Source organism: Liolophura sinensis, chromosome 7 (assembly GCF_032854445.1).
Source record: "Liolophura sinensis isolate JHLJ2023 chromosome 7, CUHK_Ljap_v2, whole genome shotgun sequence".
Taxonomy (NCBI): domain Eukaryota; kingdom Metazoa; phylum Mollusca; class Polyplacophora; order Chitonida; family Chitonidae; genus Liolophura; species Liolophura sinensis.
In genome coordinates, this window is record NC_088301.1 from 42,669,971 (window position 1) to 42,697,859 (window position 27,889).

General features: G+C 36.3%; 3 protein-coding genes across 3 annotated transcripts in view; 2 read left to right on the forward strand and 1 right to left on the reverse strand.

Moving 5' to 3' along the window:
* Nucleotides 1-6,289, forward strand: part of LOC135470936 (cadherin EGF LAG seven-pass G-type receptor 2-like) — a 49,410-nt gene extending 43,121 nt beyond the window's left edge. The window contains 7 exon segments of the mRNA XM_064749985.1: nt 108-200; nt 436-700; nt 1,205-1,375; nt 2,049-2,102; nt 3,266-3,406; nt 4,174-4,336; nt 5,581-6,289. Of these exon segments, the coding sequence (XP_064606055.1) occupies nt 108-200; nt 436-700; nt 1,205-1,375; nt 2,049-2,102; nt 3,266-3,406; nt 4,174-4,336; nt 5,581-5,605 (912 nt within the window). The 3' untranslated portion in view covers nt 5,606-6,289.
* Nucleotides 6,290-8,002: 1,713 nt separating this feature from the next.
* Nucleotides 8,003-17,469, reverse strand: LOC135470112 (mitochondrial-processing peptidase subunit beta-like). The gene is given in 15 exon segments (XM_064748869.1): nt 8,003-8,405; nt 9,186-9,261; nt 9,535-9,592; nt 10,262-10,378; nt 11,422-11,487; nt 11,761-11,999; nt 12,290-12,402; nt 12,753-12,832; nt 13,187-13,293; nt 13,459-13,550; nt 13,937-14,066; nt 14,816-14,902; nt 15,326-15,361; nt 15,363-15,482; nt 17,407-17,469. Coding segments are annotated over 15 exon segments (1,449 nt in total). The 3' UTR covers nt 8,003-8,340.
* A 1,652-nt stretch (nt 17,470-19,121) lies between these two features.
* LOC135469975 (N-acyl-phosphatidylethanolamine-hydrolyzing phospholipase D-like) lies at nt 19,122-25,176 on the forward strand. The gene is made up of 6 exons (XM_064748652.1): nt 19,122-19,216; nt 19,618-19,867; nt 20,137-20,625; nt 22,057-22,205; nt 22,672-22,786; nt 24,104-25,176. Exons 1-6 carry the CDS (start codon nt 19,170-19,172, stop codon nt 24,233-24,235), a joined length of 1,182 nt encoding a protein of 393 aa, XP_064604722.1. The 5' UTR covers nt 19,122-19,169; the 3' UTR covers nt 24,236-25,176.
* Nucleotides 25,177-27,889: the final 2,713 nt, after the last annotated feature.

The following is a 27,889-nucleotide window of genomic DNA, read 5'->3' on the forward strand; positions in this document are numbered from 1 at the left end:
TGATTATTAACCTTGTGTAATGACTTCTGCATTATCAAGGCTGACTTCTGTAGTGTATCTGAGTGTTACCATTTCACTGTATATGAAAATTTGGTGGCCATTGGCAGGTTCGTTTTGAAATGCGACGTTGGTGGAGGATATGCCAGGGGGAGAAGGATTTTGATGAGAAGTATGATGCCATGAAAAGCCCCACTGCCTCTGTAAGTACTCTGTTCTCTGTCTTCTCATATGCAGTATATTTGGCCGATTCTTACGGAAAAGGATAACAACTTCTCAGGTGTTACAGTACAAGTGTATTATGACTTCTAAATGCCTTTACAAAGAGCTCATTCTCATTTGTGAATGAAGAAAAAAAAAAAGGCCTGACAAAATGCTTGAATATTGCATTAATTAAATACTATTGTAATATAGTATTGTTCTTTGCACTCCTCACAGCATCGTTCTGCTTTGGCTTACCGTCATGAGTCCTTCGAGAATGGCCTGAACAGGATTAATGTGGGGATCTCCACCACATCCACAACAAGTCGTTCCACCAGCAAGACAAGTAGCGGGACAGGCGGCTACAAAAATAACTACCTGAGGAACTCCAGCACATCAACGTCAGGCCATGTCCCTTCAGGCTCCCTCTACCCTCCCAATACCGGCATACCGCCTTATGGGTATGACCCAGCGGCCTTCCAGCGTATGAAACACCCCGATGGTGAGTCAGTTTTTACAAGAACTTCTGTCAAATTGAGATTAACAGTGGTAGAGTTCGAAGCAACTAAATTCAGGCATGCTCTTCAGAAGGTTTGACGTAGTTGATTTGGGCTGATTATATTCGATTCTACATAAACATTCAGCTTTTGTGCGACAATAGAGCTGAAATACTTTCAGTGTTGCAGTGCACCTCAAACATCCATGCATGTTTGGCTTATAATTATGAAAATATGTGTTTAGTTATTAAAATGCATTGAATTAGTGAGATTAATATTTGGTGTAGCAGTAACAAAACTTTTTCTTGACTTTTTTGTAGAATTTGTTTTTAGGGTCTGATAGGTGCAGGGATAATTGAAGAAATTTCAGCTCATTTTGATGGAATTCACTTCTCTGTATGTGGAGACATTAGTTGTTCCATAGGCGAAATGTGTGTACAGTGTAATAGCAAGGTTTTTGATTTTTTGCTTTAACACCTGTCCTCGAAGATGTAATCTTTGTTTTGTAGATCCAGATACAGGTGAGAACGACCGCAAGAGGACTAACGACTCTGACTCTGACAGTGACATGTCCGTGGGGAGGCACAGCTTAGAACTGGCCTCTAGTCATTCCTCAGATGAAGACGACGACTATGATGGACCTAAGTGGGAACAACAGTTACCAAAAAATAAAATACTAGGTAAGCCTTCGCTGCGTACTCTGCCAATAAATGTTTATATGAATAACGTTATTCGTTGTTTCCTGTTCAGCACCATGTTTCTGCTGTCATGGAAAATGGTGGTTTCCACTTGACAGAACTATCTTTGGTACATGTACGTTACCCTATTCAGAAGTAGCTTGGGGTTAGCCACTGAAATGATAGTTTCTCTGTAAAAACATTAGCCTAACACAAATTAACCATTGGAATGTTTTTCATAGATTACATTATACCAAGAGTATTTAGACAATTGAGTAGTATCTACAAGTGAGTCGCTCATCTTGTTCCCTGTACATCTGCTAACATTGTCATACCAAGTTACAGTTGAGATTAATTTAGTGACTGTTCATTGTTTCCATGTTACATCACCATTACTAATTTCCAAATGCACAGGTCTTCTAAATTTGTTTGCGGTCACTTCCTGAAAATTCACAATTGCGTTAAAGATGTAGAAAGAAACCTGTAGGCAAACAAAGAAGTTGTCTCATAAGTTGCCCTGTTGAACAGAAAAGTGATTTATGTAAATGAAGACGTGCTTCAATCTTCTCGACTCCCTGAATAGAAAGCTGGGTGGGCAGCTTTTTCTCAGTTCTTTTCCATGTTAATGTTGTGTTCTGTATCTAACCCTGTACAAATGCACATGCTAACATTACAGAAGAAGCGATTAAGCGAAAGGAGGAGAAACAGAAGCAGCGTAGTGCAGAAAATGGTGAGTGAGTGAGTAAGAGGAGTAGCTGATTAAGATTTGTATGTTCTCTTTGGTTAGTCTGGTTTAAGGGAATCCTGAAAAAGCGATGTGTCACAGCCATGAGAGAGAGAGAAAGAGAGAGATGGTGTATGGGATATCAGTGAAGCTTTGTGCAACAGTTGTTGTTAAACAAAAAAGTTAAATGGGAATGGGAAAGTGTCAAGGCATCTTGCACTCAGTTCGAGACTCCTGAAATGTGTTCTTGAGCAGTAATGTGTCAAAGACAAAATAATGATGCTCTGCTGGTAGTTGTATCTGGAGGTGTATACTGCTATGTTGAAAGATAGTCAACTAACTTCACCATGCTGTAAAATTTTTCAAAAGGTTTTTTCATGTCATGTCATTCTGAAGTCATAATGATGTCGCTCAAAAGTTACATGTACATCAGCTTTTTTTTTGTGGCCGAGTGGCTGGTGTGTTCGCGCAGAACAAGGACTCAGGGTCCACTCATCAATGCTGTACATGATCATGGGTTTTCCTGGGGTTTACCCAGTTTCTTCCCACTATAATACTGGTTACGATGATGTAAAGCACCAATATAATAAATCAAAAACTATGTATTGTAAAATAACCAGATATTGGGTCTTAATTACTGAGAATGCAGTTTTTTTTTCACAAGCATTGGGTAAAGAGTGGGTGAGTTTAGAGGGAGATTAATCATCAGTATCATAAAGCATTTTATACTTCAGTGATGGGGGAATCTATTTTGACAAATTACATGACAAAAAGCAATAGAAATTTATTTCAGTAGCAAGATTGAAATGTATATTCATTTACTAATGCTAATTCCCTGTAGTTTATGGTATATAATTTGCACAAGTAGTGTGTTGTTATGAAAGATTTTTTTAGTTCTTTACATGATTAAATTACAAGATACATAGTAAAAATACATTAAGATTTGAGCTGAAGAGAATCTCAGACTTCTTGACAGTTATCTGCCCTTGATATTTACCTCATCTGGATAAAGATCTCATCCTAATGGTAATATACATGTCCTATTGAGATAATTACAATTTCCAGTGACTCCAAATTCTTTTTTGTCTGTGTGTGAGCCATTCGGAACTGTCATTTGTGAAGAGATATGTGTTGACAGGCAAATAATTCATTGTCTCTTTATTTTCCAGTATTAAGTCCACATCCGTATAGAGACCACCCTGAGCAGCCCTCTGACCCTGGAACCAGACAGCCAGACCTGCTTAATGCTGCGGGCATTAGAACGGGATCAGAACGGGTGCACCCTCCAGACTACAGATCAATATACGGAGGTACAGCCAAGTGCTAATACCATGTATCATAATACACTATCATACTGAGTCATCATGTGGATAACCACCTTGTTCGTATTTACTATGCGCAGCAGTGCAGGGTTTGTACATACACATTGTACATATCATGAAGGCTTTTTTTTTTAATTTTGTGAAAACTGTGACACAGAAGTCAAGATATGCTGCTGACGCAACAAAGTTGCATATGGATGTATTTATTACTAGTTCTGTCTCAGAGGTGCTTTTGGTTTGGCGAACGCAGGTGCACTCTTTAGCAAGAAGGAAGCCAACTTAATATCAAAATAAAAGTGTTCAGAGTATGGAAAAGCATGGCATGGAAACATGTGTTTGCATTTTGGCATGTAAAAGTGAAAGCCTGAGATTTTACACCTTTTTGGTTTTTTTGAATGCTGTTTTTGTGTGATGGACATTTCTAGCTTGATGAAGTAGAGCAAAGTATATTCAAGTCCTACTGTAATAAGCTTTGGTACATTGCACTCAAAAATTTTTGTGTTGAAGAAATGTATTTGTAGGTAAGTTCCATTATGAACCTGCAAAAAATTGTTTGAGAATGCAGTTTTAATCAGTGTGCTCAAGATTTTGACACGATCAGATAATCAGACTGGTTTTGGTAATTCAGACTTGTTTTTATTAGGTATTTACTTCATCTGTTAACCGAACACTCTAATATCTGTTTTCTTGCATATGCCAAAAAGAGTGACTATATACTGTACAATCAATATTAATTCGAGACTTGTACATTACAGGCCCGAATCAATACATTGTCCCTCCCGTTCGGAAAGATAGTTTACCCCCTTTAAACAAGTCGGAGAGCAGTGAAAACACTGGGTCAAATCGACCCCCATCAAGGGAGCGAACCACTGTTCAGGTTCTCACCCACAACGGCAGTGTAACATCATCAGATTCTGAGTAAGTGCCTGGTTCAGTGGAAGGAGCCAAGGCTGCGTGTCATCTTCTATCCAATCACATCCTATCCTGCAGTATCATTACCTTCATCCATATAAATTTCCATTAATTCATCTGAGAAGGCTTCCTTCATAATCCCCTAACCTCAGGCTTTCACTCCTAACCCCTCTGCTCATCACAGTCCCCTGTAGAGGAGTAGTATCATCCCACATCTAACAGCTCGGTACCTAACCAACCCCAGTTGCTGTAATACTGCTCGGTGTTTTATTGCAGCTTCAGGGTGGAAATAGCCTTTCTGGGATCTGTATTGCTCTGCAGTGTGTAAGAGATGTCCATTTAGTGTTGCTTTAGTATAATAAACTTCCATTGCTGACTTCTAGACTAGTTTTAGCAGCGAGCCTAACAAAAATACTCACAAGGACAGGTACATGCATACTACACGATACAACATGGATCTTAAACTGAACTGAACTTCTCATCATTTCAAAATGGATGCAGCTCTGCTCTTAATGTCGCATGCCCTGCTTATTGATAAGCAGACCCCTGTTCTATTGTATAAGCGCAGATTTAGTCGTCATTCACATATTTGTGTTTTCTTGCTGATTTACTGATAAATTTCTCTGTTAAGACCATTCCACCGTGATCTCAATATCCTGGATAGTTAGGTTTTTGTCAGTTTTGTTTCTCCCAATGGAGCTGAAATAACTTCAGTCACAGGACCATATAAATTGTTTCGCCCTAGATTGAGATATGTGTGTTAGTACATGTAGCTAATGCTGCCGTCCTGCGCTGGTCTGTCAATGTATCTGTAATATGGATTGTTTAATCCACTCCTATAACCTTTCCAGGGCTTTTGTGGTGAAATGTATTAACCTCTGTGATTCCTTTCACTCTAGTGGATGTACACTTGAAATATTTGCCTGTGTTTTTTGGAAATATTTGTGTGAAGAAAAATAGTCTTGATAAATGGTGAACATCCTCATTGTTTTGTGATGATTTTGTCTGACGGCACGTCACTTTTAATGATTCAGTGACTTATTTGTGATAAAATCTGCATGGAAATTTCCAGTTAAAGTGATCATATTTTTGCATGTCTACAGGGACCATCTATAATATTTCGTGAAATATGCTGACATTATGTAATGCCAAGTGTATGCTTATGCTTTTGTTGGCCTAAAACTATCTGTTGTCCTGCATGAATCTGTTTTATCTATTGGTTTGGTTTTTGTTTCTTTCATTTCTCATAGGAGCAGCAATGAAACAACTGTGTGACATACTGTAGAACAACTGAAGAATAAATTACGCAAATTTTAACCTGTAACGTTTACGGAGTAAATCTGTCTCCATATCCCATTGTTCGGAGATCTCTGTGTTTATTTGATCTACCATGATGTAGAGAAAGATAGGTAAAAATGGTTAAGTAGTCTGTTTAGAGTTGGCTTTTGTAAATAAAACATATCTTCTCAAAGTGGACTTATTGTCTGGCTCTCAACACAATTGTGAAGACTACTTTTGGAGCTATTCAGTAGCTCATATGAACATGTCATTATACAAATTTTAATGTGGCTCAATGTTTTAAATTTATCATATCATAAAAATAAGAAAGGGGAACAGCCTTGCTATGTTAAGATCAGTTGTTTCCAGGTACCTAGGGTAGCATTCAGTTGGGTGTTGCAAACCTAGATGTTAAATATGTTTTTAGCATTACCATTTTTTGGTGCAGGAAGCCATTGTATTTGGACATATCACATTGTGATGTGATAACATGGTCTTGCATTTGTATATTTCATTGTCTAGTGTCCTGTGCTTGTACAGGTATTTTACATACTCCTTCATGCAAGTCAGATATATTTATTTTATGATTTTTTTAAATCAAATTTTGTACAAAAATTGCGTATTATAGTGTATTTCTTTTTATATGTGCTTCCCTTTTTTTAACAAAATAAAACTGTCTCAAATAAAGAAAACTTATTGTGGTTTATCTTTCATCCAGTGGTTCTGTATGATGATTGTCTGTATATTGTTGGAAAATTGTCAGTGCCTTTCAGATACGCAAGGCACACAGGAAAGTGGTTCAGTCCCAATTTTTTCCAGTTTTCCTTGCTTCCAGTCAACAATTTGTAGGTGATCTTACCTGATTACTTACATTCCACCATCGTGCTGAGAGGTAAAGTTTGTCAGTTGCTTGCCTTAGATCTGTGAAATTACATCTGGGTCCTACATGGAAATGTGATATTTAATCTCTTGACCAGATCATTAGTGCCATTCAAGTGGAAGTGTCACAAGTTCATTGGTTGAGATTTTCATGCACTAAAGCAGACGTAAAAGATTCATTATTTCCAAAATCGTTGTTTATCTTCACTTGCTAACTGCAAACCCGAGTCTCCCATAACTTTGTTGTGCATACTATTTGGAAATAGTACTGGTTAGCCTTAGAGTGGTAAGTCTGCTACATGTATTTTGTGTGTTTATTGGATTGGTGTTTTACGCTGTACTCAAGATTATTACACCTTATGATTCTTAATTTTCATTAGTCCATACATGATCACATAATGTACAGCAATCACACGCTCAAGTAAAACGTAGTCTCGCTCACAAAGTATCTTGCATTCGCCCGGCAATAGCTGAAGATCCAATGTTAACATCCCATGATCACTTGCTTTATTGTACTGCAGTTACCTCCCTTTGTGTGCCTCTGACTTGGTCTTCAGTGAATGGCTAAATGAGTGTCTCTAGCCTTTTCTTGCTACCAGTAACAAGGCCCATAACCAGTGAGTGCATTGAATTGAAAAAGACTTCTCATCCACTACTTTAATGAAACAAATTACTGAAAATAAAGCTCCATCTTACTGAAAGAAGTAAATTCACCATCTAGATTTGCAGGTCAACACCTCAAAGCATTTTCACAGTAACATACAGATGACACCTTGTTCCATCTTGGAATGTCTGTGTAATGGAAAATCCAGCAATAAACCTCCATGAGGTGTGGCCTTGCAGGAAGTCTGAGACCAAGACTGCTAGTCACACTCATCCTTACTTTTTCAGGTCTTACTTATATTGATACGTTTTCACTTCACCAACTTGTTCCACACTAACAAAAAGAACAGAGATCTATAATTTCGACTTGAAAAGTGCATTTTTAGAAGCAAATGTCTTAACCTATTACTTTTGTTTGTTCATTTCATTGTGCAACTCCATCTATAAACTAAGTGTTTTGTTTATACAATAGCTACTAGAATGTTCAGGGTAAATTACAGGTCTTTGTGAATTTCTTTAAGTATGAACACCATCTTCATGAAAGACAAATGGTCTTCGGGGATCATGGTGCGTCGTTCAGCCCTTACCGTCACCAAGTCCCCTTAAACAGTGAGAAGAACATATAATTCTGTGTCCAAAACCACTTTGCCACCGCCCGCTGCCAGTGCACGGATTATGCTGGTTATTGATCCTGTGAGGTTCCTCAGAGTGAACCGTTATACAAATTTTTATCAAAATCTGTCAATATGCAAAGGAGTTACGCCACAGAAACTAAGGCTTGAGAGACAGACAAACTGATGGACAGCCAGAGAGATTAACATTAATATCCCTTGCTTTTCGCAAAAACATGGGATTAAAAAAAACAATGGCCTATCAACCTGGGTAACAACTGATGAACAAAAACAGAATAACTTTTCATTCACACTCACAACATTTAATAAGAATCTGAAACTTTTTCATATATTCTGACAGCTACGCAGCACGACTACAGAATGCAATAACAAATCATTCACTTTCCCCAAAAAGGGAACATTGCAACTACTATAAAAACCTTTCATAAGTAACGAGACAAGGCGTGGATGTAACCAATAACATCCCAGATGGTTTTTACAATCATGGACTGAAGGCTATCAACTCGCTGTCCTCAAGAAAGGTTTATCCATAGTGGCCACGAAAACAGTATTGTCCTTGAGTCTATTACTGATGTGTCAGGATACCACAAGTGTTTATTTGAAATCCTATGAAAAATATTATAACCGCAGCCAGTACATCCCACCTCGGATTCTGTTGTAGTCCAGCAACTGCTCAATTGGGCCTGAAACAAGTAGAGTTTATATTCAGTTTGTCATTCAAATATCTAGGTCTTTACGAATACTGTCTTACCTTTCACCCTAAAGTTCATGCCTGGGAGGGGGAACTTATTGCAAACCTTTGAATTGAGGGGGGTGGAAATGTTATGGAAACCTCAAATTAGCTCAAAGTGTTAGAGGGTTTAAACGTTTATGCAGAAAAAATAGAAGAAAAAAAGTATTATATCAGATGATTTAATTACATTTTTTAAAAGAGAAAATTTGTATACAGGTATATGCAGTAATGCAGTAAGGCCTCTGGATCATCAAACGTATAGTGTAGACTGCATAACACCATATCAAGACTGTGTCATGTGAGACAGCACATTAAATACATGACCTCATGACCCTTCAAAACAAACTACCATGTTTGATGATACATGCTTAGACATGCTTAAAGTATATGATCTGCCTTTAATAACTTTACTGACAAATGGTCCACTTTTTATGATGGCAGTCAGCTTTATAAGTGGTGGAAGCCACTCTCCAGGTAAGTCAATATCCTGCAGGTAATTCTTAAAGGTGCAGATGAAGTAGCGAAAGGTGGATTAAAAGCTGCAAGCTCACTGGCCAGGGACCTATTAGCTGTGATGACTGCTAAAAAAATTATCTTAACTATATATGAACTGAATGTATAGCTTTCTGAACCTTTAATTGCAGTAGCCGAAAATTTCTACTCCTCTAAAAATTATATTGAAAGAGACAATACTTAAGTTTCATTTATTTGTGACATCTTCAAAGCTTACCAACTGCTGCAATGGCAGGACACTTGTCATAAATATATTTCATACAGACTCTCTTTACAGCATTAGCATCCACAGCCTGCAGAAAAACAGAGTTCATTTTTGATTGAATGAATAATAGCATGATACTATCACAGATTTCACACCTTGAAAAGTATAGAACTTTATGTGTTGCGTCCAATTCAAAGTAAAAGGTATTTATCATCAACAATTTACAAATTATATACTAACAAATAATATGTTTGTGTGATATTTGTTGTTTTCACTTGTTCTGAGTAATTTAAACAGCATTATGCAAAGAAATGTTTAAAATATCAGAAAAAAAAATCATAAAATCTGCATAAAACATTACCTCAATTCTAGCCTCGAGTTCAGGCAATGGAATTCTTCTACTATAACACAGCATTTGCCTGAAACAAAATGATACACCTCAGTGCCTGCTTGATTGCAAGAAAGGGCAATTTTAAGGAAAAATCTGTTCACTCTGTTCCCTTTTTTCCACACTGTGGACAGGCAATTAGTCTATCACTTCCTGTACACATTCCCAGCTGCAACTACACAAAATCATCCAGGACTGACATTAAACTCTTGTGATATCACTCTGCTCAAAAATCGTAATTTCTCCCTCAGCAAAGTGCGACAAAAACATTTTCCTGAAGTATATCTTCGCCATGTCGACATACATATAGAATCAGAACTAAAACCTAGCGACTTTGCTGTCTGCACACTTCATCTCCTGACTTCTCCCGCAGAGAAATCATTTATTATGAAGCACTAATGCAACCATTTGAGTGGGAGAAAGACCTTGTAAATATAGTCACTTGGCCTTTCTCCATGTCCTAAAATAATGATACCAAAAACACAAATACCAGAAATAAACTATAAACTTCATACCTGTGGTCACACCTGAAAACATAATTAATCAAACTGAGAGCTCATAAATACCTAAACATAACAACCTTAATGATATCAAATAAAGGATCCATATTTCCATAAACCACAAGCAGAAAATACTTCATTTGTAAAGCTGTGTGCCTGAGATTTTTGTTTCATTTATAGAAGTTCATCACATTACTCACCTTCCAATGTCTTCACAGATAGGTGTGGACCCATCTAGTTGTAATAACAGGTTTGTCTTCAGCAGGTTTCTGGCTCTCTCCACTTCAAACTCTGTCACATTTGAGCACAATCTCATCCTGACAAATTGAGGAGACAATATCATCAAGACAATAAACTAAGGGTACATATAGGTGTAATACATGCTTCCTGCTGACTCAAATCATAGAATATACTCTAAATCTTCAGGCTTTTCAACCACTAAAGCCCTTTTATCAGTGGAATTTATGCAATAGATTATTATGAAAATGAAGCTAAAAATAATTTGTTTGTGTCATTTAAGGTGTAAGCTTCAAATTATGAATTATTTCTCTACAACTACAGTTCTCACAGAATATTTCAAAACATTAGTTGCAGAGGCTGTTGAAAAGGTTGTAGATATAGTGTATGCAAATCTCCATCATAGACAATTTTACAGGGGAAAAATCCGAAGATTTAGCTTTGAAAAGCAGCTCTGTAAATTGCTCCCTGTGTATGTTAGTTGGTTTATACTCCAATTTTTGATATCCATTCTTTTAACGTAGGCCATTCATTTCACGAAGCGCTCCCAGCTGCCATCAGAGTGTTGGCCCCAACAACATAAATTATATAGCAGGATGTTGTAGCTATTTAGAAGTCACACTGGACTTTTGTTTTGGCAGGACTGTCCTTTAATCAGAATCCAGTGTATAATGATAACCAATATAAAATATTTTCATCAGGGTAAGTTATTTTCTACAAGCATTAATATTTATTTATTTATTTGATTGGTGTTTAACGCCGTACTCAAGAATATTTCACTTATATGACGGCGGCCAGCATTATGGTGGGTGGAAACCGAGCAGAGCCCGGGGGGAAACCCACGACCACCCCCAGGTTGCTGGCAGACCTTCCCACTTACAGCCGGAGAGGAAGCCAGCATGAGCTGGACTTGAACTCACAGCAACCGCATTGGTGAGAGGCTCCTGGGTCATTACGCTGCGCTAGTGCGCTAACTGACTGAGCCATGGAGGCCCCACAAGCATTAATAAGGAAAATCTAGTTTAGTGTGAAAGTGATCACGTCTCCCTAGTCTAAAGTGAAACAATCAAAGAGCTACTTCACATATAGAGTACATTGTAATATGCTACAAATGTAAGCTCACCATTCACCCTGGACATTGAACATCATATCACCAAGTTGCAATGGCTCACAAACGAAGTAGATTCCCCTAAAACACAAACACACCCGTATTAAATGGATGGTGAGGCTTTAATTGCTTACATGTATGTATTAATAGCCCTAACATTAGAATCCAGCATTTTTAAAACATATTAGGTAGTTTGATACTGGGATCAACATGAATGCAATTCAAGACCAACAGTAATATTATTTTCCAACTACAACATTGTGAATAAGTTTCAACAAAAATCCCAGGGGACTATCCCACAAAACAAGTTTGAATTTGGGCTTTCAATAAGCCTTTTCCTTAGGATCCACTTACCAGAGACCTGTGTCAGTGTAGCATGTATTAAAGGACTGGAAGCTGTGAGCTAGCTCTCCCTTTGCTGCATTGGCAGCCAGCTTACTGGCCAGGTTGGGCCCACCTCCGTGGGATCGGTCCCAGCTGCCTATCAGAGTGTTGGCCACCATCAGGGCAATGTTGTCTGGATTAGACCAGCCACATCCCTCCACAGCAAGGGCTACATGTGCCAGGGGCATGCTGTCATCTCGCACTCGGATCTGTCAGAGAAAAAAGGCAGCATATTAGAAGTAACATGTTCAATACAGATGTTTGATATTTACAACAATCCATAATACCTCCTACCCAAGGTAGTTAGTCTAGCTGTACCATTAGAGTGCATATTAAGAAAAACAGGAGGAAAGACGGACAACAAAGGGAGACAATACCTCGATCCATATGCCTTTAGAATAAATGCACACAGGATATTATCTTAACTACCACTAAAATTCAATGTTTCCCAGACATACAGTTTGCTTTTATCTTTAGTTATTTTCATATAACCTATTACCTCACTCCCTGTGAAAGGACAAGGTGTCAGGGAAGGGATTTCACCCTGAAACGAGCCACCAATATTTCCAAAGTGCTTTTCTGCTAGGCTCACAAGCTCATCATGATCTACGCCTGTGAAGTGACAGAATATACTATATAAGACATAGCAAAACATGAGATAATAGGGACAAGTATGTACCTACATATGCCACCGACAACAAATGTTACTTTTATTCAGGTCACAGGGTTTGAAATTAAGCAAACACTTTTAACCAGTGTACCCACAAGTTCATCTGCACAACAATTTTTGGTGACCCTAGGTTGACAATCTAGCAGTTACAGTGTCAGGGAAAATCTGCCAGATAAAAAGTTAACAAAGTCACATTTCAACTGGTGCTATTTACTGGTGGTTCATGGAGTACCATTATAAGGTCTTGCCAGCTCTATTGAAATGTTCATAAAAAGAATTTTTTTGAGCTAACCTCCAGCTCCCGCTAGAATCATGTGAGGGCCTCTGTAGTGTGTTGAGATGTACTGCACCAGGTCATTCCTGTTAATTGTCCTACAAAATGGAATCGTAGTAAGGCAATTAAAAAAACATGAAAGTTACTTCCCATGCTTAAATAACATCCATAATATACATTATGACATCGTTATTACATGCAACCATCAAACAATCACTTACAATACATACACGTTATGCTACATGCACATGAAATGATATAAACTGGCTGCCTCAAAAAGATACATTTACATGGTACTCTCTGCTTTTCTGAAAGTCCCTAACTATGGCAAAAAAAAAAAAAAAAAAGACTACCAGTTATGTAATACTGGAACCTCAATAGCAATTCACAGATATTAAGAACTGATATACACATTTACAACACAGCAACAGAAGCCAAGTTTTGATACATACTTGATATTTTCAGTGGGTCCTAAGATGGTTCTACCAAGAGGTGTTCCCTGGAAGGCTGTAGCATGTAGGTGGTCAAACACAACTTCCTGGAGGTTTGTCTCTACCTCCTGCAGAAAGAAAAAATGCAGTATAAATAGCTTGTTCCTTTCTGCAAACATTTATCAGTAGAATAACAAAACATTCAGTTCCAAAACAATGACTATTTGACAAAAAAAAAAAATTAAAAAAGACCAATAACAAAAAAAAAAAAAAAATCCAACAGGCAGTCTTACCTGCATTTCTCTTAAGATAACACCTCTCTCCCTTTCGATCTCCTGCTCACCTAAAGTGCTGTTCTGTATTATATCTGACAAGATCTCCACCGCTGCAACAATAAATTCCAATAAATGATAATACACATAAAGTCACACAGATGAAATATAGATTAATTTCAATCTTTTAAATTCACACTTTCAAGAATATTTCCCTTACCTGAGAGCAATCTGGTTTATGGATGGAAGAAACTCAGCAGACCTCAGAGTGACACCATACCAGGTACCCAACCTATATATACTTCCTAACGTCTTATAGTAACAGCATATGTAAATTCACCAGACCTTACGGTGCAAAAGTTTTTTCTACAGTTCAGAAAAATGACCTTCCATTTTTAATCTTTCAGAAGTATTGTCAAGATGTTCAATAATTTATTACACATACCAAGTGTTCTTAAATACCAATTATATAAAAAATAAAGACAGTACTTCAGCTTACCATTTTTTAAGTCTTTTGAAAAGCACTTGGCATAGTAGACAGTTTGTTCCCGTGAGGTGTATGCATTGAGATGAGCACCCATGTTCTCTACCTCCAATTCCAGGTCAGTCTGAGACCTTTTAGAGGTTCCCTGAAAACAAAATACAGGGAAGATATACACCTGAAAAGGTCAATTCAATAATAATAATAAGATGATAACAATCTAAGATGACTGATTTATGGAGGGCAACAGGTATATGCATCTTGGATTAAAATCAATTTTTTCAATTTAAAAATAGGAAGTTACTAGAAGATGGATAACTGGGGTTAAAAACCAATCAACACTAGAAGATAGAATGGATATATGAATGATTAGGGTTTATGGCTGTAATGCTGTAAGATAAAATTAAATAAATTAAAATACAACCGTATTATTTCTGAAAGAAGTCATCCCCTAAATCAATTTTTAAATCCTACACAACAGTTGCTCCAGCCTTACTGAAACTACCATCAGGATGTATGAAATACCCCTTTCTACTCCCAGCATGTCAGCCCATCCCACAAACAAAAATCAACAAAGAGAACCATAAAAGACATTAAATGTGTGTTATCTGACAGGTCATTTCACTCCTTGAATGCTGTTTGGAATTTATACTAGAATATTTTAAAGCACAACAATGTCCCATCTGGCAATTTCTACTGTGATTGTTTGTAAATACACATGTACATTAAAGACATCAATACATTATATTATCAAAATTTCAGTCATTTTATTAAATTATTTTTTTTTGGTATTTCATTTTTGTTAACATTGTTCAAAACTTTTTCATTTCAAAAATGAGCCAGAGAAGAAACAAAAGACAAGAAATAATGATGAAAAACAAAAAAAAAATTAAATACCTTGAAAGCCATATGCTCCAGGAAGTGTGCTGTACCATTGTTTTTAGCATTTTCAAATCTGCTTCCAGCATCAATCCACAAACCCACCTAGAAATAAAAATACAAATTCCATCAAAGTACTGAGTAAATACATGGAAGCATGTACTGAGTATTTTAGTTACTCTTTTTAAAAGCAGAAAAACACAAATTAATTTCATAACATTGCTGCAGCTTTTATAGAATATCTAATTTATTTATTTATTTATTTGATTGGTGTTTTACGCCGTACTCAAGAATATTTCACTTATACAACGGCGGCCAGCATTATGGTGGGTGGAAACCGGGCAGAGCCCGGGGGAAACCCAAGACCATCCGCAGGTTGCTGCAAGACCTTCCCACGTACGGCCGGAGAGGAAGCCAGCATAAGCTGGACTTGAACTCACAGCGACCGCATTGGTGAGAGACTCCTGGGTCTTTATGCTGCGCTAGCGCGCTAACCAAATGAGCCACTAGAATATCTAAAGAACTTACAGTACATGTAGGCAATCCAGAGTCTTCAGTTGCTACCCCGCAATCCATTGTCTAGTAATGAAACTTTGGTTTCTGGGACATTTAGGATTGCTTGCTCATAAGTTGCTGCTTGGGTTGATCTCCATCTCTTACAGGTCACAGAGGTTAGCGGGAGGGCCTACAGTATAAAATATTTGTTTTATGTCACACTTTGCCTTGGTGATAATGGTGAGTACATGTATATTTGTGTCTCAAGCACAAGTATAATTGTTCTTGCTCAATCTTTTTTGTGTTTAGTACAGGTTTATTTTAGCTACCACAGTGACCTATGCTGAAGACATGACAAAGTCCGAATAAATACCTTCTCACAACATTGCATGCACCAATGACTTCATGAAATGAAAGTACCAGAGGCAATTAAAACAGTTAAACAGCCCTATCAGTCTATGAGACTGTAGAGTCAATAGAGAGCTGCTTAAAAATGCTTAAAATACTTTCCATACATGCAATTGTCACTCTCGCGTACTAAAGGACCAACCTAGTTATGAGGAATGGTTACATAGTTGTGTTGGTCTTCACCAATGTAATACGCTCAATGTTCCACTAATAAGATCTTAGACAACTGAATTCAACATGGCTCATATCAAAATTTTGCATATCAAACTTACAAAGCTGAATTGGTATTTCTCGAGTCCTGTTTGCTCGGGCATGTTTCGGCAAGACAAAAGGGCTCTGTCAAACTAATGCATCTAGACAGACATAATTCTATGGCAGTTGTTAATGATGCCATTCTGCTGACCCTTCCAATCTAACCACTATTGTACATTGTGTCTTTTAGTCAGGTTAGTCTAAAGTCTCCCACCTCATCTGGTCCAAGCCTATGTGAACTATTTAAACTCCTGAAATGCAGAATCAGCTTATTCAAAACAAAACTAATGTCAGGGGTTCATGGATGTCAAAAATATTCTTAGATCTTTACAATAAAATTAACAAGTAAACATTAGTTAAGCATTTTTATGAGTACAATTTAAGTCAACAGTTTGTGCTCGCATTTTGTGATCGCACAGATGGGGCGATCAAGTGAAAATATAACCAAAATCCTGTCCACCTGATACTTTTGACGGAGTGCAGCGGAACCTCATCACCTAGTAAAAGAGAATCTGTTTGGAGAAATCTGTTCTCATTTTCATAAATTTCCTCCATGTGAATGATCAAACATTTATTTAGCCCTCAACACATCATTCAATGTACCTGCTTGTCTAATAGTATGAAGAGTGTAAGCACCCATGTGAGATTAAGCTCAGATCACAAGCTTTGACCTAATTTATACCGTCTAGAACATTCATACACAAAGAAGAGAGCCAAAACACTTGTTGTGTTGCATGAAGATTAATGTATGGAACATATTAGCTTTGTCTTTGTATGTAAACTTTCCTGCATCTAAAATGCACCTGCCCTTCCTATTGTCACTACCATTGTTTCCACTTCACAACAATGTATCATTAAACAAATACATTTTTTTACCCATCAAAGCATCTTGCAGGTAAGTTAAATTTGAAGTCTTGAATGCCTCTCAGTTTGTAGGTTATTATATGAGATATAAGACATATATCACAATGACAATTAATGTTCAGGGCTGATAACAAATAAACCCAGTATCAGAATAGGAATAGCAATCATTTCATAGATCAGTTAATAAACGTAATAATGTTTGGAGCTAAGCAGACTACATATAACTTCTACCTCTGCTCTGTACTTGAATGCACGGTAACTCGAACAATCAGTCATGCCGGTAAGAATATTGAATTCAAAACACTGTTTGACATGAAAGTAATATATATGTCTTGAAGAAAAATGCCAAAAAGTGATGTATTGAGTATTACTAACGTATTATGAATGTAAAGATAAAGTCGTAAGACTGCTACAATGATGTTGTTGTTGTTGTGTTGCGTATGCCCTTGGAAACGTGATGAAGCCTTCAAGAGACGTTCAGGTCTAGACAGGGCTGGTTAATCGAATGCAAAGCTTAAAATGAAGTCTCTGTTTAAATTAATGTCGTTTCCATATTCAGTACGTATTGAAAAATAAGTATCTTTACAAACCCTTTGGTACTGAGGCAAAACTTTTGCCACAGTGGTCGTGACTTTTAATAGACGAGTCGCCATGTTCGCTGGAAAGGTGAAAAAGTGTGCTCGATTGCGCAGCCGCGGTTTTTTGATCGCGGAAAGCACTTTGTAAACTTCCGGTAAAGGAATCAGCGCCGCAGTGATTAAGCAGATTTGTTGGCATACATGTACCTAACGAATGTTTATTGAGTGTTACCATAATTTTAGCATGAAGGCTGCTATTTAAGAAAAAAACAAAAACAAGCAAACACAAGGTATGTTGTATTACAGTGAATGCATTTCTTAACATCTACTGACACTCTAAAAACTTTGATCTGACAGATGCTTGAACCCTGAAATTCAGGCTGAGTGTCATTGTCAATTTGAACATGTGACTTGTTGTTCTATAGTACGGTCTACTTAGTCAGTGCATGTGTGTAATTTCACTGTGCTTTTCATGTTGACAGTGACATAGCTTTCCCTACCAATAATTATCATCCTGTCAATTTCCGTATACACGGTATGTTTTCGCACTCACTCTAGTGTTGTGTAAGCTGGTTTTCATCTTATTTCACTTGCCTGCATTGTGATACTTTAGTGAATCATACAGTGTTTTATTTTCACTAAAGTTTTTTTGATATTGACTTATCGTTGTTCCTATCAATTATGACATCGTGTGTCAAATTTTCAGTGTGATCAAACTATCTCATAATATAGTGACATTGTTTTCCTACGTATTGTCATACCTGTACAACAATGTAAGTCTTTATTTAAAGAGACAGTGTTCTGGAGATTTTTGTGCAAAAACCTGTAGGCCTACTCCTTGCTAATCAAATCAAATTTTCCGAATTTACTGGCTCAAATTATTGTCTTTCTTTAAATATTAGACTTGTAAATGTACTATTTATAGTGTTAAGACCATTGCAGTGTTTAAAAAGTTATAATATAGCTTTATAAATTTTAGAAACTTTAATTATTTCTGATTTTGAATAGTTAGGCTACATGTGCACAGAAGAGGCTGATATTTGTGAAAGGTAGTTATTTGGACTATTGTAAGATAAAAGCAGAAATTAGATTTCATTAGTGAGTGTGGATTTTATATATATATATATATATATATATATATATATATATATAAATATATCTGACCTCTTCAGAGAATAAGGGGCATTAACACCAGGTTACATTATTCCCTTCTGTGGAAAATCATGACAAAGTGTAGAAATTTTGGGGATTGTGGGTGCAGGGGGAGTGATTCGTGTGTTTTCAACTTCTCTACTTCATTTATTAGATGGGTTGGGGTTTCAGCCATCCTGTTTAATGCAATAAACATTCACTGTTGACTAATGAAACATATTATTCTAATAGTGTTTTCTAACAAAATTAACATGGGAGATAGGGACAAAAGGAGAATAATTGGAAATAAGACATTATGACTTTGAGGCCTGACTAGGTCTGTGGAAACAACTACATGTAACTGTATGTGAAACTGTATTTGATGACAAAACACACTAAATAACTACACCAAAATGTTTTAAAGAAATTATTGTCACTGGTCTCTCTCAGTAAGGCATCATTGTATGTATATATATATATTTTTATTGTTTAAAAATTAAAATTTGATTAATTTTTTCGTAACTTGTAATGTAGCCTATTTTTCAAGGTTTTGTAATTGGGATACATCCTTGATAATCATGCATACTATTTCTTATAGGGCACATACAAGATGACATACACATACTTTTCTGCAGGCACAGGGAATGTTTCCCAACAGTTGGTTTAGGCCATTTATCTTACCTGCTTGTGTGTAAGTAAATTTGTGCTGAATTGTACATGTGATATTTAAATTTTAGTGGTGTAGACTCTCACAATTGAAAATGAATAGACTTGTTATTCTCAGTGTGTGGAAAACTTTACTGAAAGACAGTTTGTAAACCCTTACAGTTGGCCCAGCAGGTCTAGCAAGATGTTTCTAATAATTGTGTCAAAGCATACATGTATATAGCCTTATTGAGAAATTCACATGGATATATACATAAAAACTATAATTTGACTGTAATTTATGATCAGTACATTTTAAGGCCACTGAAATATGTTGGTAAACCTGCTTTTTGAAGAGCAAATTCAATAGTACATTATATAAGAATGTCTTCTATCATAGATATTGTTCTCTAAATGATTTCAGTTTCATTTTAATTTTCTTCTCAGACTTCTTCAAAACAGACCAACTGTGACTTCTGAACAGAAACAAAAAAGTTTGACTAAAGGTTCCCACCTGGAGAGTTGTATCCCCTTATTAACTATGGCAAAAGCTTCTGAATCAAAACCAGGCCTGACTCACGCACCCTTTAAAAATGGTAGATTTGAAAACCCTTGGCCAAACTTTCAAACTCCATCAGTTACACACATCTTTTCTCTGATGAGAACGAAGGATCTCAGTAAAATACCACCCAAGAAGGTAAGCTTGAAGTTTTAATTTTAGGCGAAATCTGTACGTTGACACGAAGAGGCGGGCACATGAAGGCCTATTGAAATATCAACTAAATTTCAATGTAAATGTGTTTGTGCTGTAGAAACACTCATACTTTCAGTACATTTGTTCCCATATTTTCTGTTCATGAAAATGTAAGTGTACCAATTAAATTACATTGTGTGAAAAGTGGGGTTTTTTTTTCAGGTAAAACGATTATGTATGAACTGAATATGTGTTTTGTATATATATTTCAGGATCTAGATAAAGCATTGCCAATCATCACCCCAGACTTTAGAGAATTTGACACTTCGCCTTCATCAGGGGTGCGGGTGTGTTGGCTGGGTCATGCATCTGTACTAGTCCAGTTTGATAACATCACTGTACTGACAGATCCCATTTTTAGCCAATACTGCAGTCCTGTCCAGTTTGCAGGTCCAAAGAGGTACCGCGACCCACCGTGTACAATTGAGGACCTGCCAGTGATCGATGCAGTTGTTATCAGTCATAATCACTATGACCATCTTGATGTCAACTCTGTCAAAGACCTCAATAAAAAATATGGAGAAGGTTTATACTGGGTGGTGCCTATGGGCCTAGCTACCTGGATGCGAGATTGTGGATGTAAGAATGTTGTTGAGCTTGAATGGTGGGATAAATGGAGCATTCCGGGGCGAGAGGAGGTGAAGTTTGTGAGCACTCCCTCGAACCACTGGTGCAACCGTGGCCTATTTGACAGGAACAAGGTACCAGGAAAAATAAATCCACAGAGATTTGATTCCAGTTAATTGTTCTTTTTTTATGTCCATCTTGCATGTAATATTTCAGGCAAAATAATTAAAACACACAAGGAATTGGCATTTTAAAATAGAATTTTAATAGAATTTTCTTGAATTTCACATACTCTTCAGAATTGATAATTAATTATTATCACATTCAGCATCTCCATTTTCCTGAGGTCACGAGAGACTAATGAATGAATTAAATGTAATAAGCTTTCCTCATATCCACAGTTAACATATCAAATGAATAGAATTATCACTCATATTTGCAAAGGATAAAAGTAGATACTGAGGCTGTTTTCTCAAAGCGATTTCTTACTTAGTCGCTATGAATTCATGTCCAGCTCATGTGGCTTTCTCCAGCTGTACATGTGAAGGACTGTCAGCAACCTGGTATTATTGGTTTCCTCCCACCATAATGCTAGCTGCCGTTGTATAAGTGAAATATTCTTGAATACGGCTTTAAACACCAAGCAAATAAGTATCCATTAAATGATGTTTTAAGTGTAAAATATTTGAATAATGGCAAATTAAAGATGGTTATGGTTTTTTCTGGCCCACCCAATATATGCTAGGTGTACAAGGTTGAATGACTGGATTCAAGTGCCTCTGCACAGATGTGTGTGCATGTATGTTTTCATATTACCCTATGTCCCATAACTGAATTTACCATCCGTGCATACTGTACTGTCTGTCATTGATATGGTTAGACTCAAATCAGGCAGCACCTGCATCAGTCTGTTTTTATTGTTCAATCTTCTGTGTACATTTCGTTATGTACAATATGGTGAAATGCAGAAATTTTAAATTTTCACTTAACACCTGGACTGGACATGTTATTGTTGGTAATTTCAGCAGACACAATTCATGTTGACATCTTTGACATTGTATTTATATTATAAATAGTGAGTTTCTGATGTTTTCATTGAACACATTAGCAAGGCCAATATACAACAAAAGATTTAATAAACACATGTGACACTGTGCGTATGCTTAAAAAAAAGACAAAATATTTTCCAAATACATAGTGAGAATGATATTTTGATGGAATTCTCATTTCAGTATTTTTTTTTGTATGTAGAAATTCGGTTCAGGGATTTCATTATAAGACTTGCATCAGTTATCTTGAGTGAGTTACCTACAGTTTAGCTGTCTACATCAAGACATTACATTGTATCTGAAGCTGTAGTTATTTTACTAAATTTCACAAACTTAGTATAGCAGAATAATTGGTTGGTGAAAAATTCCGTCAGAATACAAGTAGTTTACAGCATTGCACAGTCATTATTTTATGTTGAGCATCAATGAATAGACCATGCTTCAAGTTAGGTATTATATTTTCCCTATGACCTAGTAAATTGTCTTTAAAGAACTGAGTATTTGACGTGTTTACAGGTGTTGTGGTGCAGCTGGGCAGTGATCGGTCCGTCTCACAGGTTTTTCTTTGGAGGGGATACGGGCTACTGTACTGGCTTTAAGGAGATTGGGAATGAGTATGGCCCATTTGATCTTTCGGCTATACCAATTGGAGCATACTACCCTCGGTAAGATCATGAGGTTCAAGAAAAGTTCTTTTTTTTAATTGCTCGTGGCAGTTCAATTGAAGAAGAAATGTGGTTAAAGTGGGGAAAAAATTAAGATTCCAAGTCTCCAGTTTTGATTTTTAGCCTTTGATAACATAAGAAAGCAAATGATAAGATTGTAATTATTTTGAACACAGAGCAGTCAGTATCAGTCAGTGATAATGCAGGATATCTCCTTGCGTGTGCTTACCAAATAAAAGAAATTCCTGATAAACATATACATGTAGTCTGCTTTACGACTTCATGATCTGTAATGAATATTTCTAGGTTCTACATATTTAAGAGCTATATAATATGAATGACAAGTGTATCTGGTGCTCCAGATGCTTGGATATTAATACTGTATATCAAGATATTTTAAAGATCTACTTTCTTGATCAAGATCTGGCGTGAAAATAATGTACTACACTTTTCTGTGTTTTCCCAGCTGGTTCATGAAGTCTATTCATGTGAATCCAGAAGAGGCAGTGCAGATACACCAAGATATCCGCTCGAAAACTTCTGTTGGTATTCACTGGGGCACATTCAAAATGACATCTGAAGTGAGTTTTTATCTCATGAAAATTTTAATTGTTTGTGCACATGTATATCAGCTATTGTCTTAGTGGATAGTATGTTTGACACATCTGTACATGTAATTTATGCAATAGTTATACATGTCCTGTGCCAGTTTTTGCCATTAGAATAATTTTGTAGAAAAATGATGAAATGACCAAAAAACTTGGTTGTCTGTAACTGGTATCTGTTTCAGTTCAGAACAATAGACTCTCTTTGAGGGGAAACTCCAGAAAACTCTTGAGTTCATAGAGATGAAATGTCCGTAGTTTCACTGGAGGTAAAAAAAAAAAAAAAATTCAAGTCTCAGACTTGATCTGTAAGTTGTCATTGTGAAGTTACATATGTTTCACTTCAGTACAGCAAACCTTTTGTTGTATTGTTGAATTTGTACTGTAACTTGTCATATTGAAGTTCTTTACCAAGCCTGAATTCAGTCTTTTGGACTGTTTATTAAAAAAAATGTCCAGAATGGTGCTGAAGTTCTAAACAGGACAAAAATGACCATTATTTTGTCCTGAGCCTTGAACTTGGTTGATAAGCTGTTTCAGCTACCAAGTTTCGATTCAGTCGGATGAAACCATTTCAAAAAAATATCCAGAAAACTGATTTGTGTCAGGATTTAACTTATATCCCATTCGCTAAACTTAGTGGGCTGAAAATAAAGATATAGGTAAAGAGCATGTGTGGAAAGTTCATGTAGAAAGGTTTGGAGTACATGGAAAGCTGGTAGTAAGTCCTTAGGCATGTTGGAGGAGAAAAATAACATTGCCCAAAGGTGGAGGTATATGCAAACAATGTGCTCTATTTTTACTTCTTTGAAAATTTAGTACACAAGGCTGTGACATCATAAAAATATAAAAGAACTCAATTGGCTTAAAATTGTGCCCATGAAATTTACTCATTTTACCTGAATCTGACATTTTTATAGGTATTCTGTGTTTGAGGTTTATTTGAAAGGTATAATGAAAAATGTAAGATTTAGCATCAAAAGTAATATTTTATTACCTTTATTTGCTTTAGAAAAGTGCATGATTTCAGACATATTTTTAGGTTGTTAGATATTTTATCCAGCTGATCCTGCCTCTGAAGCTGTTTGGAAAACAGCAAATGCTGTTCAACAGTAAATGTTATGTTCAACTTACCTTTTTAAGGTGAATAATTTCAGAGATCACATGAGAATATCTAAGAAATCCATACCAAGGTTAAAAAGTTTTGTTGATCCCATAGTATAGACCCTACTGATGTAGTCAAGACAATCCGAAATGACCTTACTTGCAATGTATGATGTACTTGTATTTCAGCACTACCTGGAACCGAAAGAGAAACTAAAAGAGGCAGCTACCGAACAGAATTTGCCCCCAGACAGTTTTATTACAGTGAATCATGGAGACATACATATCCTTGGAAGAGATACCTATACTGAAATGGATTGATTCGTTCTTACATAACCATCAGAGCATTCACATATATAAGCAATATTTAATATAATAATTTTAGCTACATTTATACCAGAAACTTCACTTAAAAATACGTTAATATTGGTCCATATATAACTTGTGATAATATGTGTATATTCAAATATCCTGTGATCTGATGAAATTTTTATCTTTTAATACAATGTACATGTACAAGCACATCATGATCTGAAATTAAGAATTTAATGCAGAAAAAACATTACCATCCCTCCTGTAGGTTTTTTAGTGACAATTTTATATTAACCCTACATATAGAGACCATTTTACTTAAACTACAGTTTTTGTTAGCATTTGAATCATTCTTGTTGAATCAGTTGCTGTATATATTTTTTTAGGGAGGATTAATGTGAAGAGAAGATAAAAGATATAATAGCAGATTAGAACCGACAGTCAGAAATAATTTCATTTCGGTGATGTGTAAAAAAGGCTAAAGAACAAGTTTTGATGCAGCGTATTTTAATCTTTCAGCTTATGTGAAGTTTAAGCTAATCTTTACTGGACTAAAATATGAAAGAAAATACTTATCCTAAATCTTATCAAATTCGACCAGTAAATAGAAATTTAATATGCCATAAATGCACAATGTTGGTTGTTAAACTTGTTGAACATTTAGGGTATGTGGACTACAGGGCTTTACAGTAATTTGTCTCACTATGAAATAATTTCCGAGACAAGATAAGTGGTGCACCATTCTGCCGAGAGGATGTCTTAAATTACCAGATTATTTGTGTGATCTCGATATTCCATATTGTAAATACCATTCAGACGAGGACCCTGTTGTACGTAGCGTACCAGTGCCAAGAACGAACCTTTTATAAGAATAAACAAATAAACAGCTGTAAACGTATATTTATTGTTATTTACTTAATTGAATGCAGGTACTAGACAAAACATAATGTTGTTGAATTTATGTTGGATTTATGAATTTCACAACTGCAGGTATAAAAACAGTGTTGAAATAAACGATCTCCCTTTTTATGTGATCCTTTGAAATTGCAAGTTTTACAGTGCTCAGAAGTTACTTTGAGTTTATTTATATATGAGAAGTGATGCACATGACTACTTATCATGTACATGTTCCTTGTGCTCACGCTAAACGAGTGTTCACTTTTTCCATAAATGATGTGGAATTCAAGTTTTTTCTGTATGGATCCATAACAGTAAAAGACACATGGAACATAAGACTGACGAAAGGCCCCAAGATCAAGGGAAATAAGACCCAGAATAGTATACGACATAAACACATGCCCTAGTATTGTTAGTGTCGGACATTTTAGGTCCTTATTGAGGCATTTGTCTCTGTTATTTGCTCCCCGTTCTGTTGGCCCACACCCAAATATTCCCAGGTACCGACACTCTTTTTCTCAATGCAGTACCAGAGGGTTGAGTCAATAGGGGAGCCAAACTGCTTTGGAATTGTTTACATCTGATATATTCTGTACAGATACCAGTTAGCATTATTCTAATTACATGCAAAATATTAACTAACGTTTAGTTCTAATTAAACAGGGTAAAGGAAATGTATATATGCATAACTTTTATAGCTGTTATTACACTACAAGCGGTGGTTGTGTATCCCCATCTAATTCGATGTTGGATTGTACAAGGTAGCTGTACTAAGTGTTTTCACTAGAATCTGACATAGTGTTCACAGATCATTTATTATTTTTTAGATTGCCATGTGGTTATGAATTTTTTGGATCATAAAACCATGTTATGAACCATGTACAAACAAATATAATACCTGGAAAGTTGGCTCCAAAGGCGAGACATGTCTAATGTGAAAGGACTTACTACGCTCAGAAGTCTTGAGGATGAAAACTGAATCCTGCATCTGCAGCCTTTCGACTTACCAGCTGAGTTTAATTCTTACTTATTTTAGATATGTGCAATTGATTGTTGTTGTTTTACTTGGATCATTATGTCTTGTTTACGAAAGATAGACTGGGTATGGAGGTGTTTGTATAGGGTCTACCAGGTCTGAACGGTTACATGTATATGTGCATTTTGGTTCATTTTAGTCATATGATGATTTATTTATTATTTGATTGTTGCTTAACGCCATGGCGGAATTGTTAACTGATACGATGACGGTCTATAAATTCCCCGTCCAAGGCCGGGTTTGAACGTGCACCGTGTGCACATATGATTAACACGCAAGTGCACAGCTCCCTGTCTACAGGAAGTGTTTCGAAGCAGAAATTGTACTGCAGTACAACATAGAATAGCATTGTTGTCTGGACGTAGGGTAGGCCATAAACAGCTATTGAGTATTGTCACAATTAAACTAAACAGTTTTATTCTCATTTAATGAATCAGGGTTCTATACAGAATAAGGCCTTTCGACTTAGTAAATTGTTTTACCATGGTGACGACAGACGTACACGTATAGATTATTTTTTCACTTAGCACAGAGCTCGGTTGGCTGTATCCCAGCTTAGCTTCCGCCGCAAATTGTTCAATATTTGTTTAATTTCACCGTAATTTTTTGTCATTTGATTTTTAAATAAAAAGTTATGCCGAAAAATTTATCGTTTTGTCTTTCTCTCTATGAATTTAATCGTCGTTATACAGATATATATTTCAACTGTCTACAATGATGAACGCATATAACCTGTCAACAGTTTTCGATGATGCTGAAAAGACGCAAGGAATAGTTTAGGCCTGTAATTACAACCTGTATCCAAATCGTATTTCATACTAAAAATTGTACCCCACTTGCGCTTTTGATTGTCATGGCGATTTCATTTACGGCGTCGCAGCCGCCCTTAGCGGGAGTAGACACGAATATGAAGCATAGAGCCAGATATTTTGTGACACTCCTTCCATATTTAATCACAAGGCAATTACACCACTCATTTCAAAATTTAAGAAACTAATGCATTTGATGGAATAACCAGGACAGACTTTTTGATAATCTTTAGTTAGTTTTTAGACTAAGGATATAATACACGCTATACAAGGCAAAGACACCCGCCACAAGGACCCTTAGGTATACTACCGTTACAGGAAGTATGGATATAATGAATAAGGCTGTACAGTAGATTTTGTGTAAAAAATCCATAGTTACCATCGATTCAGATTTTCTGTATTTACCAAGGAGAGTTCAAATTATTTCCTTTCAGTAAATATCAGACTCGTGTCTGTACCATTTATAGTGTTAAAGTTTCTAAAGTTTGTAAAAGGTTTTAACGAGACCTGTTTATAAAGTTGAGAAAATTCATTTCCAGGAACCAACCAAGCAATCCTCAGTAACTGTTGGGAATCATCGCAACCTTATTATGTTTAAATAATAATCAAACCTTATATTAACTGTCAAACCATATATTTGGCAATCACCCAGTCTGTCTGGGAGGAATCACAGATACGTTTCAATAAACATCAAAGTCTTTTTATTTGTGAGAAACTTGATTACATGTACATAGGTGAGGAATCACCTGTGGAGACCCCTTCCCCCAACCTTAATACTTGCATATGGAAAATTACCAGAAGACGTTACAGTACTTGTGGGGAATCCCCCAAACCTTATTGCCCGTGGAGAATTTGTTCAACTTTATTACGTTTTGAAAATAATCACAAAACCTTATTACCTTGGATTAATCACCCAAAATT